The sequence below is a fragment of the Rattus norvegicus genome, chromosome 6 (assembly GCF_021556685.1).
Source record: "Rattus norvegicus strain SHRSP/BbbUtx chromosome 6, alternate assembly SHRSP_T2T, whole genome shotgun sequence".
Lineage (NCBI taxonomy): Eukaryota > Metazoa > Chordata > Mammalia > Rodentia > Muridae > Rattus > Rattus norvegicus.
The window spans coordinates 34158926-34172106 of NC_141539.1; the positions used below are offsets into that span (position 1 = coordinate 34158926).

The following is a 13181-nucleotide window of genomic DNA, read 5'->3' on the forward strand; positions in this document are numbered from 1 at the left end:
TGGGTTCTGTACAAGAGCAGCGAGCACTCTTAATAGCTGTGCCATTTCTCCAGCACTAAAAGCAGCAGTTAAGAAAAACTCTCTGGGGGCTGGGGATTTAGCTCAGTGGTAGAGCGCTTACCTAGGAAGCGCAAGGCCCTGGGTTCGGTCCCCGGCTCCGAAAAAAAAAAAAAAGAACCAAAAAAAAAAAAAAAAAAAGAAAAACTCTCTGGAGAGTTGAAGAAATAGACAGCCCAGCAATAAAGAGTAAGTACTTAAGTGTTTTTAAAGAGGGCCCAGGCTTGGTTCCTTGTACCAACCTGATGGCTCACAACTGCCTGTTACTTCACTTTCATGGTATCTGATACCCTCTTTGGACCTCCGCTGGCACTGTGCATATGTGTTGCATGTACACACACCTACCTGTAAAATAAAATTAATATTTAAAAAAAATCTTTAGGATTAGGGATGTCTCTAAGTGGTGAAGCATTTGCCTAGTATCCCACTCCCAAACAGGTTTTCACTATAGTCCTGGCCAGCCTGAAACGTACTATGTAGATGAGACTGGTTGAAAACTTAAGAGATCCACCTGTCTCTGCCCCTTGAGTTCCGGGCAATGCCTAGCATCTTTAAGATCCTGGGGATCCCTGTCCAGCTTAAAAAAAGAAGGTATTATTTACTCCTTTAATCCCAGCACTTGAGAGACAGAAGCAGGCAGGTCTCTTTCTTTTTTTTTTTTTTTTTGGTTCTTTTTTTTGGAGCTGGGGACCGAACCCAGGGCCTTGCGCTTCCTAGGTAAGCGCTCTACCACTGAGCTAAATCCCCAGCCCCCAGGCAGGTCTCTTTCAATTTGAGGCCAGCCTGGTCTACAAAAGTTCTAGGGCATCCAGAGAGGGTTACCCAGAGAGACCTTGTCCCAACAAACCAAAAAAGAAAAAAGTTTTTATTTATTTAGATAATTACCATCATTTATTTTATAGTATATTTTGTGTCCTTTATAAGAAGTGTTTTCTTTTTTAACTCTGAGTCTTCTTATCCTATGATTATAAAATTTTTGAATTAAAAAATTAACAGCGTTGTAATAGGAGTAAAATATTCTAGGAAGGGCTGGAGAGATGGCTCAGCGGTTAAGAGCACTGACTGCTTTTCCAGTGGTCCTGAGTTCAATTCCCAGCAACCACATGGTGGCTCACAACCATCTGTAATGGGATCTGATGCCCTCTTCTGGTGTGTCTAAAGGCAGCTGCAGTGTACTTATAAATAAAAATAAATAAATCTTTAAAAAAAAAAGATCGCTTTGCTTTAAAAAAAATATTCTAGGTAGCCTGTATAAAAGACACACAGTGCAGGTATTTTATTAATAACCTGTAAGCCTAGACTGGGGAAGTTTGGAGCTACTTTAACTTATTTCCCAGCCATAATGTCCCTTGTTACTTGCTGTTTCTCCTAGCCATGTGCTCATGGTCCATCTCCTTTCCTGGCCGCTTCCTCCACCCTCCGTGCCCTTTCTTCCTTTAGTCTTTCCTGAGACCTCTCACTCAATCTCAAGTCCCACCTTTCTCCATTTACTGCCCAGTCACAGGCTCTAGCCTCTTACCGACCAGTTAAATTGGAGAAGCAAGGTTTACATGACACCACCTGGCCTATGTGAGGATCTGCTCCTCAGAGACAATCAGATCTTGGGAGCACGTATTTAGCATTAGAATACAATGCAGAATCAGACCAAGCTACTATGTTTCCTCCTTTTTGCCTAAATAAAGACTCTTTCTCTTATAATAATAAATAACATATAGTAGGAACAATTATGAATAATTATGAAAACTATTAGATAAAAGTTACATTTAAAAAAGTCCAGTATGTTTTTATTTGGCAACTCAAGAGAAAATATTCTATTAATCTATCCTATCCTGGTGAGTTTTGAGTTTTGTATCTAAATAATTTTCTATCCTAACTTGTATTACCATCCTAAAAACATCTCCTTAGACCTAAAGACATCTTCTCAAGGCCTAAACAACTTAAGCTTAATTGTAACTATTTAGTCTCTAACTCTATCAGAGACTTGAGAAGGAAATATGATCTTATTTTGCAGGCAGGGCAGGCAGACACTTCTAAAATTATAGAAATGACAGACAGTTGGCTGTTTGGACAGTTATCCAGTATAATGTCGGAGCATCAATTTTCAGTCTTCTGGCCCAGAATATCTGACAACTCTTTTGTGAAGCAGGAATTATGAAGGACTTGCTTACCCCATCTTGGCAGAGCTTGGCAGTTGACTTCCCTAAGTCCCTTTGTCCTTTCTGGATAGCAGGAGGAAATGTCCTTTCTGCAGATGAAGTTAGGGCATTTTCTTTGCCTAGTGGCTAGCCTACCATAAATGAAACCTCCAAATGGAGCTCCTTTGGTGCTCATTATCTTCTTCCAAGTAGGATGGGGTGCTGCCAGGAGCTAACATGTCTCAATGTCAAAAAAGCCTTAAATTAATAAAAAAAAATCTTTAAATGCCATATTCTGTGAGTCTCTGAGGTTTTTTGAAGACCATCTATCTATTTATAGCATATCTGAACAAGCAAATGTTGCCAGCTACCTATTATCTGTTTAACCCAGGATGCATATTTCTGTGACGATCTAGATGACCTAGACATGATCATGAGTTTGACTGTCTATTAACTTGTATTTCTTAACCATCCCCAATAGTTTGCAATAGAAGCTATTAAAAGGACTGGGACTAAACCTTGTACTTCTAAATGAGTTGCATAAGCATAATACCTATACAAGAGTTGAAACATACATACATTATGTTGGAACAAATTAACCTTAAATTTTGTATCAATATAAAAACACTTATAACAATGAAAACCTTAAACATTATAGATAAGCAATAATACATATCAATGTAAACAAAAATATCTTATTTAAGAATAGCAACAGCTATAAGTTGAAGAATAGATTTAATAATCTACTTTATTCTATTAGTTCTATATCTCCCCTTTTTATTCTCAACCTCCTTCCTTTTATCTAAGAAATAAAGAAGGATAGAGAAAAGGAAAGATAAAAATCCCTAAGTCTTTGCTGTTTTGTTTCTTCCCTGTCTAAGACCATAACTATTTGTAACTATGCCCTTAAATGACAATATATCTATAACTTATAAAATGACCAAAACCATCCACCCTAACTTAAGGGAATGGGATGATGGTCTTTTTGTAATTATTTCCTGCTGAAATGACATGAAGAATTCCTTCTTGTGGGAGGCACACAGGGAATTGGGAAAATGGTTAAGCTAAAAGAAAGCTAGCTGGAATTTGTTGTCTAGTTTCTGGGTGCTGCGAAAGTTTAGGCCTAAGTGAAGTCCTGACTGGATCAGTCTGTAAGGCTGGATGAATTGAGATCACCTGAGGTCAGCAGCTTTCTTTGGAGCTATTCTGGAAAGAAGTCTTGTGAGGAAACAGCATCAAGGCAGTTTGAAGTAGGATCAGGGTTTCAGCATTCCTCAACGTGGATTTTGTCAGGGCTGCATTTTTGGTGTCTGGTTGTTTCATTCTGTAAGATATAAACCTGTTTTGTTGATTCTGCCAATCTCTCTCTCTCCTTGTCTGTCGCCAAGACAAGGAGGTTCTCCCTGGTGAAGTCTTAATTTCCAATAATTTGGATAGAAGACAGCTTTTCTTTTCCTGTTGGAACAAATGTAAAATCTCCCCAATGCAACTGATCTCCTTTCTTGCGTTCTGGAATTAGGACTTCTATAGGTTGATCTAATTCAGGAGTCCCTTTTAAAATCCATTGGTTCTTAATAGTTGTGTGACCCGTCTTACTGATTTTTAAAATATTCGAAGGCAACAAAGCATCATTTAATCTATACCTGGGACATTCCTTATTTCCCTTTTGCCCTGTGAGCATCTCCTTTATATGGTTGTTAGGTCTTCCATAATGGCTTGACCTGTAGGACTGTAAGCTTTCATGCCATAATGTCCATATAATAGTTGTATCTGATGGACATATGTGCCCGAACATCATCAGTTTTGATCATCAAAGGCACTTCCCAAACAGCCATCATCTCCAATATTGTGTGATCTCAGAATCATCCCTTTCAGAATTTAAGGCAAAAGCTGATGGGAATTTCAAGTATGCATCAATGGTTGGGGTTGGGGATTTAGCTCAGTGGTAGAGCGCTTACCTAGGAAGCGCAAGGCCCTGGGTTCGGTCCCCAGCTCCGAAAAAAAGAACCAAAAAAAAAAAAAAAGTATGCATCAATGGCATGGTCCATCAACATATGTACATATCTCAATTCTCTAAACTCTACCAAATGAAACATTTATTTTATTGTATGACATTGTTTTAAGGCAGCTTCCACAAATATAATCTGGATTCTTTATGCAATATATTGTATCTCTATGGGTTGCCATTCTAATTTCTCTAGCCTTTGTGGATTTTTCTCATCTGGAACTACTTTTCTGTTGTTGCAGGTCTTCTAATCTTCTAATCTCTGTTCTATGGCCTGTAATCTAGCATCCAACTTCTCAGTGTCTTTTTACGTTTGTCTTATTTTGATCTCTTTTTTTTTTTTTTCTTTTTTTTTTTTTTCAGAGCTGGGGACCGAACCCAGGGCCTTGCGCTTGCTGGGCAAGCGCTCTACCACTGAGCTAAATCCCCAACCCCTATTTTGATCTCTTTTAAAAAGGAAATATAAATTTGTAATTATTTTTACGATGGTAAGTATAGTAAGATTATAACTAATCCAGATGTCCTGCGACATTTTCCCCTTTTATCATTAACAAACAAAACACTTTTAAATGAAATGTTATATTTAGTGTACAAGGTTGGGGCTTTTAAGACCCCTTGTAGCTTTGGAAAAAGGTTTTGTCTGTAGGTTCTTTAGACTGATATGTGTCTTTGACAGCTAACTTTGCTCCTTTAATTGAAGCCTCAGTTTGCCCTCTGAGTTTCGAAGCTCCAGGCTTCTCCCATGTGGACCTGAATTGGGCTGTGGTTTAGACCACTGTTTGTCAGGTTTGCCTCTAAGTCTTAACACCGTTCCCTGGGAAGGCTAGAAGGAAGCTGCAGTGAAGCTTTGGAATTAGCTCTGAGCTAACTTGGCTGCAGCCAGATGAGAGGTTCTAGAAAATTGCAGGTCCTGCGTTTGGTGCAGAGTGACAGGCATCAGTTGTACACCTAGGAAGTGCATTGAGAATCTCCAGTCTCAGAGAGACCACTTGCAGCCTTAGCTTGCAACCTCCTGCTGTCTTTGTTGAGAGGCTGCAGATTCTGTTAAAGGAGCATGCCTCCAACAGTTAAAAACTGTCTTTTATCCTGGCTTATGTCTAATAAATGAATGTGGAATTAAAGCGTTTGCATTTTATGCCACACATTGGGTACCAACAGTAGTAGGAATCAAATTTTCTAGCTGCCCTATAGAAAAGACATGCTATGCAGATAGGTTTGGAGCTGTTTCCCAGCCATAATGTCCCTCGCTACTTGCTGTTTTTCCTGGCCATGTGCTCATGGTCCATCTCCTTTCACGTTGGCCTCTTCCACCTCTATGTCCTTTCTTCTTCTTTTGGCCTCTCCTGAGAATCCTCACTTGATCCTCAAGTCCCACCTTTCTCCCTTTACTGCCCAATCACAGGCCTTTTACTGACCAGTTAAATCAGGGAAGCAAGGTTTACATAACATCACCTGTTGCACATGAGGACGTTCTTGTCAGGGGCAACCAGATCTCAGGAGCAAGTATTCAGCATTAGAATACACAGTAGCATCTGACCAGTCCACACCACAGCTCTTATGTATGCCTCTAGCTAATTTACTCTTTATACATGAGACTTTATTAATAACATGTATCTAATTGTCCTAACATCACTTATTAAAAACATTTTTTATAGCCATCAGGGTGGTTGCCAAGGAGACTGAAATACTAAGGTTACAAGTCTGTGCAAGGGCTCTCTCTCTCTCTCTCTCTTTCTCTATCTATCTATCTCTCTCTCTCTCTCTCAGTCAGATAGGATCTTGCAATGTAGCCCAGACTGACCTTCAACTTGCTGTGTAGTCTAGGCTGGCTTTAAAATTGAAACCATCTTGGCTCAGGGATTACAGATCTGTGCCACCATACCCAGCTTTTTTTTTTTTTTTTTAATCTCTCAAAATAGAGACTACAGAGGTTCTGATTTCCCTGGGATTGGGAAAATATGTTGAAAACAAAGGAGTAGAACCCTGTCTCTAGGGCTTAGCTTTTGGTTGTTCCCAAAGTAGCCAAACAGAATCTTTTTAACCCTTGTAATTTTTTTCTTTTTATTGTGCTAGTTTGACATGGGAGGAGGGGGGTTATACAGTGTAGTCATGTGTTTTGCCATTCCACTATATCCCCAAGTCTTATTTGTATACAGTTTTAAAGTCTCAAAAGTATTTTATTGACTTAATTTTTTCTCTAGTACAGACAACTGTGCCCTATGCCCTCCTGCTTTTCTTTCTTTCTTCTATTTCCCTCCCTCCCTACCCCCCTCTTTTGTGATATCTTTCCCTCATTTTGCAGTTCAAAATGCATCTGTAGAGGAGCTCCTTAAATCCTTGCTTGAAGGAGGGATTCTTGCTTCTTATCCTCTCAATACTTTACTGGTTCCTTGTCCTTTTGTTGGTGAATGCTTTTGAGAACAAGAGGGTCTATATGGCTCTGCCTGTCTTGGAACTCACTATGTAGACCAAGTTGGCTTTGAACTCATATAGAACCCCGACTCTGCCTTCTAGATGTTTGCTTTCTGTAATTCAAACTACTGTGTGTACATAGACATTCCATATTGTGAGGACTGAACGAAGCTCATTTATTTTATGTCTGAGGACTAACATGGCTAAAATCTTGTAACTATGAAGCCACTTGTTTTTCGTTGGAATTTATTCACTCCAATTTTTCAATATAGTAATCAGGGGAATTTCTGCCCAAATAAAGAGTAGGCTATCTTGAAATGAACATTTATTCTTCCCTCTATAACTGCAGATCTTTTCATATTATGTGTGGACTTTAATTTTTTCCTTTTGGAAGTGTTTTGTCTCAAATCTGCACACGGGTGGGATGGAGATAAAAGATGCTGCTGAAATCACTCCAGTAGACTAGGCTAAAATCCTAGGGAACAACACTGTTTTACTTTGTTTAAAGATGTAGAGTTTCTCCTGAGTTTAGTGGTTCAAGCCTTTAATCCTGGAGCTTGGGATGCAGAGTTCTAAGCCTAGCCTGTTCTGAATAGTGAGTTTAAAAAAGGATGCCGGGTTCCTAGGGTTGTTTTTTTCCCAGTTTATCTTGCGTGGACTACCGAAGGGGCTTCTTTCATTCATTGCCATTATCATTTGGACATCCATGCAAAGTGCAGCCCAAGTTCATTAAGGGTCTTGCCTTAAGTAGCTAGGCAATTGGAACTCCCTGCACCGCACCCTTCTCTCCATTCCTTCTACCTCGCGCTCGGTCGGCAGTTCTTTGCGTCATCCAGGCCACCCCAGGAGTCGCTGGAATCTGGGGTCCTCTGTCTTGGCAAGGCATTGAAGGGTCCGGACTATGTTCCACGCGTAAATTCGTCCTGCGCCCTAGCTCTAGGCTCTGCCCAACCCCCAGTCTCGACAGGCCAGCAAAAGCCGGCCGCTGTGCAGTTCACAGCCCAGAGCGCCTCCCCCGAGGCCTCCCGCCGAGCACTGACGTCACGTCGGGGCGGGGCCTGCGGAGGCTGCGGCGAGGGAAGGGCTGCGCGTCCTTGCAGCGCCTCGCAGCGGCCGCGTCTAGAAGCGGCCTTGTCGGCCCTGCGGCGCCAGAGCCCTGACGCACGGAGCTCGAGAGAGAGAACGAGAGAGAAAGGGGCAGACATGGCGGCTCCGCTCAGCTCCCGCTGAGGACGGCTGAGCAGGCGCAGGGGCTGTGCGGCCGGCTTGCAACCTCGCTTCCGCCTCCCGCTCCCTGCCTCCTCGCGCCGCCGCTGGCTTCTGCTCCGCTCTAGCCTGTCGGGCCTGCGTCCCGGAAAGGCAACGCGAGCCGGCCCGGCAAGGCTCCGCTGGCCCCTGCCCGCCGGCGGGCCGGCCTTCCTCGCCTCTCCCGGGAGCGGCGGGCGCGGCGTGGACCCGGTCCCCCTGGCTGGACCATGGTGAACACCCGGAAGAGCTCTCTGCGCCTTCTCGGGTCCAAGTCTCCTGGGCCCGGGCCTGGGCCTGGGGCCGGAGTGGAGCCGGGGGCGACTGGCGGCAGCAGCCATTTCATCTCCTCTCGGACCCGCTCCTCCAAGACGCGCGCGGCCAGTTGCCCGGCAGCCAAGGCCGGGGGAAGCGGCGGCGCTCTGGACGAGGCCCGGGTAAGAGCGGCGGCCCGCGGCCGAGGCTTGCGAGTGCTGGCCGGGCCGCCCGGGCTTTGTCTGGCCGGAGACAGTCTGCGGGTGCGGTGGAGGGTGGCAGCCGGCGAAGGGCCGCGACACCAGCACCTTTGCTGTGCCGGCCCGGTTCTTTTGTGTAAAGAACAGCACTTGAGTCCACGGGAGATGGCTCTTGAAGTCCTTTTCGGGGACATTGAACGGTCTGCCATCCGTGTCCTTGCCCGGCTTCATAGGGGGAATTCTAGAGGAAGCAAGAATGTAGGGCTGCAATCCCTGGCTTGGAAGGGGAGAAGAGAGAAGTGAAAGTTTTCTGCGGTGTCAAACCCTTCTTGAAAGTGTGTCAGCTCTTGCTGCTGTCTGAGTTTACTTAGTTTGGGGGTGGTTCAAGTTGGTAAGGAAGTGAACAGAGCTCCAGTTGGCAGGCAGGGATGCTGAAAAAAGTTTGTAGCCGCTCTGACACCAACTTTAAAAACAAAACCAACGCTAAACGCCTCTGTAGGCAAGGCGATCAGACACAGAGCTGTAAGCCCTAGGGAGAGACAGCCAGCTAACCAAGGTTCTTGGAGAGAGCAGAGGACTTTCAAGTCACAAAGGGAGTATGTAGAAAAAAACGTGTGGAATTGGCATCGTCGTTCCAAAGTGACATGGTTTGTACATTTCTGTTAAGGAAGTGATTTACAAAAGTCAAACTAGCATTTTTTTGTGGTCCGTACAATTGCAGAAGTGACACTTGAAGCAAGGGTTGCTTTTAGTTCTTTAAAGATGAGATCTGAGATTCTAAACTTTTATCACCCATAGTGTAAAACACTAGCACAAATGTCACGTTTAAGGTTATCGAGAAGTTTGTGTTACTATGAGATTGGTTCTGAGTTCAAGGAGTGGGTTAATTCTGCCTAGAAAGAGGTTAACTTTCTAAGAGTAATTTGGCTGAACAGTGTTGTTTATTTAAAATATTCCTTTAAATTCACACTATTTTTGTTACTTAGCACACGTAAGGTTTTGTAGGGATTTACAAAGTTGTGCCTTGTTTATACATTTTCTCTGTGTTTTATACTGTTTTGACACTAATCAGATTGAATCTTGGTATATACAACAGAAATACTATGTATATGCTTAGTATATACTGCAACCATGCTATGAAAGATATTTATTGTATCTTTGGAAAAAATATTTGTGAGGAATCTGAAAAGTATTTTTGAGCTGTCTTAATTTAGTAGACTTTTAGGAGTGTATAGAGTTCTTTGGTTGAGTTAAGTATTCCGGAATTTTTTTTTCCTTTTTTTCCTCCAGAAATCATCCTAACATACACATTTCTTAACTTCCTGATGCTATCACATTCTTAAATAATTTTAAGGAACAGTGTGTCCTCTACACTTAAGTGTAAATCAAATATCTAGAGTATAAGCATGTAATTGTATCATGCCATGAATGCCTAGTCTATCAGAGCAGTGTCAAACTCCTCTGAGGCAATTAGCTCATCTCTCACTGATCAGTTTGTGGTCCCATTTTTGAATTCAGGGATCTCATGCTGTCCTTACCCCCTGAGGAATAAGGTGAGGTAATTTGTCAGGCAGCTGTTATGGAGATGTTAAAAGGCAAAGAATCAATAGTCTAATGTAGAAATGAACACTTGGTAGCTTTTAAATGGCCTGAAGAATGAAAGATACTGTTTTTCTAGAAGGATACTAATGAAACATTATCTTGAGAACTCTTTTTAAAGTGTTTTAAAAGACCATAAACAGTTGGCTCTTAAGATTTACTTTGAAATATTTGCCTTTCATTCTTAAAGGGATTTACGTTATAGCTATAGCAGATGATGAATCTAAATTGCTCTCTGAGAAATTTTTGAGATACTCTCATACTTATGAGCTGCTGGACCTGTAGAAGAGGAAAAGTTACAGGTCTGAATTTATTATGTTTATGTAGTGTTATCTATGCAAAATATGTTATGTATCTCTTGTGTATTTCTGAATGAATTGATTTGAATCTGGTTAGCCCTCAATTTGTTTTTATGTTATTGGAAGTTAGCTCTTCTAGTTTACACTTTCTGGAGTTTAAACATACTGTCTGTATTTGTGGGGTCATTAATGGACATTTCTTCCTGTCTGCGAAGCCTAATTCGATAGGATTGGATCTCTACTCTGTTGCTTTAGAAGATCTCCATTATATAGTAAGAAATGTTCTCCATCCACAGTGATTAAGGAGTTCCTTTTTTCCTACTTATGTGCTGCTTTCTATATTTTATGTTGACCTTCCTCCCCTTCTCACCATTTTTAAATTATTTCACTCATTTTACTTGTTATTTGTTTATTTCCTTCCAAAAATCATAGCACCAAGAGTTATTCCTAGAGTTTTGACTTTTTCTTAAGTGGTGTTTATGTAGGGAAGTAGATAAACTAAGATGCATTCTGCAAAAATTGAAATGATTTTTTTAAAAGTATCTTTTATATTATTATTATTATTATTATTTTTAGTTTTTTTAGAGACAGGGTTTCTCTGTATCAAAAAGACCGTCTCAAAAACAAACAAACAAACGAACATGCCTGTAAAGGGGAAGCTGTGATTGGATGTAAAGTAAATAAATAACCTAATTTAAAACAAAAAGGATGGGGTTGGGGATTTAGCTCAGTGGTAGAGCGCTTGCCTAGGAAGCGCAAGGCCCTGGGTTTGGTCCCCAGCTCTGAAAAAAAGAACCAAAAAAAAAAAAAAAAACAACAACAACAAAAAAAAAACCCCAAAAAAAGCAAAAGGATAAACCTATAAAACTGTCACCACCCTGAAAACCACAGGAACAGCAATCACTTCCATATTTTTCCTGCTCTCTTTAATACTTCTATTGTTACCAATCTTATTTTTAGAAATGATACAATTATTTTCTTTTTGCTTTGATACAGTGTATTCCTTTGTGGGTATGATACAGTATATTTCTTTTTAGGTGTGATGCAATATTTTTAGCATAGTCAATATGCTGTATAGTAGCTTTCCAGAATTATTTATCTGGCATAATTGAAACTTTGTTGGCTTTGACTGCTGACTCCCTGTTCTTTATCCTTTTAGCTCTTGGCAATCATCCTTGTTCATTCTGCATATCTGAGTTTGCCTGTTTTCTGTTGTACATACAAATGAGATCATAGAGTATCTTTTCATGTCTGGCTCAGTTCACTCAGCATAATGTGTGTGCTCCAAGTTTGCTATGTTATAAATGAAAGAATTTCCTTCTTAAATGTTGAATAATATTCCGATGTATATACTTTCTATATATATACACCATATTTTCTTTATTCATTTATTTGGTTTGTGGCATTAATATTTTTTTCTTTTTTTTCGGAGCTGGGGACTGAACCCAGGGCCTAAGTGCTCTACCACTGAGCTAAATCCCCAACCCCCTGCCTCAGTTTCTTATGTGCTGGGATTAAAGTTGTGGGCCACCAGGCAGGGCACACCTCAGTAGAGTCTTGATTTCAGTTCCTTTGGGTAAATATACAGAAGTGAGATTGCTGAATCATATGGTGGTTCCATTTTTATTGTTTTGAGAATCTTCCACTGTTTTCCAGGGTTGCTACACCATTTTCCCTATCCACTGATATGAAATAAAATGGGGCTCCCTTTGGTTACATCCTCACTAACACTTTATAGATACCCCCCCTACTCTCCATCCCAGGGTTTCTCTGTGTAATCCTGGCTGTCCTGAAACTTGCTATGTAGACCAGGCTGGCCTCAAACTCAGAGGTACTTGCCTCTGCCTTTTTAGTGCTAGGTTTAAAGGTGTACACTATCACATGCTGCTACTTGATAGATATTTTAAGAATAATTTTTTTTTTTTTTTTAGCCAGGGTGTAGTGGAGAATACCTAAAGGCTAAGGAGTCAGAGGCAGGCAGATATCTATGAGTTGGAGGTTATCCTGGCTTGCCCAGTTTATATAATGAGTTTCAGGACAGCTAGAGCTATGGAGTAAGACCTTGTCTTGAACCCCCATTTAGTTTTTTTTTTTAAATAGACTTAGGGTTTTAATTGTTTGTTTTTGATGGTGGGGATTGAATCCAGAGTGAGCCAGTATTCTGTCACATCTTTTGATAGTTTCTTAGAACCTTTACTGATGTTCCTAATTTTTTATTATGGATAAGTCATGATTTCTGACAGCCAGCTGGGAAGGTGGTAGAATTACCACTTGTTATGGGATCTATTGGAGTCCTGCTGTGTTTGCTTTGCAATGGAAATTGATGCTACTTAAGGGGCTATCTCAAGGTGCTACATTACTTAGAGCTGTTGGACATTTTTGTTTAGGAAATGAACATTTATGAGCACAGCCAATTTGAGTTTCTGTCTTGATACTAGGCATTGGGTTGTACAATAGGAATATTTTACAATTTTATGTTTCTTTTCTTGGGGAGAATTTAGTGCCAAATGCCTACCTGGGAGGAAAGATTTAATAATTGTTGGATAAAATGTTATATGGGAATGCAAAACTGGTGGAGAAAGTGCTTGTGGTATATGTTTGCATAAACTTGAGATGTAGGCTACAGCTGGCAGTGGTAGTATATGCCTGTGAATTTGGGCACTTGAGAGAGAGACTGAGGCAGAAGGATTGCCAAGAGTATGAGGCCAGCCAAGGGTACAGAGTGAGTTTATAACCATTTGGAGCTGCTTCATAGTGAGAGTCTATCTTAGAAGACCAAGGGGTGTGTGTGTGAGTGTGCGTGTGTGTGCGTGTGTGTGCGTGTGTGTGCGTGTGTGTGCGTGTGTGTGTGTGGAATAGGGAGCCTAGGCATGTGCTGCATGACCATGCTTCCAGGAATCAGATCAACCTTAGGAATTTGATGCCAATCTGGATGATAGACTCTGTCTCAAAAATAAACAAAACAAAATAAAAC

General features: G+C 41.2%; 1 protein-coding gene across 17 annotated transcripts in view; it reads left to right on the forward strand.

The window, feature by feature from the left end:
- Window positions 1-7664: 7664 nt before the first annotated feature.
- Window positions 7665-13181, forward strand: part of Atad2b (ATPase family, AAA domain containing 2B) — a 143473-nt gene continuing 137956 nt past the window's right edge. For 16 of the 17 annotated variants that reach the window (XR_015622087.1, XR_015622088.1, XR_015622085.1 and 13 more), the window contains exon 1: window positions 7782-8291. Coding sequence is in view for 10 of the 17 variants with exons in the window: in XM_087554257.1 (XP_087410383.1) it covers window positions 8085-8291 (207 nt within the window). In the remaining 7 variants the exon portion in view is untranslated. Of the gene's footprint in view, window positions 8292-13181 lie in introns of all 17 variants that reach the window. The other variant, NM_001427483.1, reaches the window with a different exon arrangement.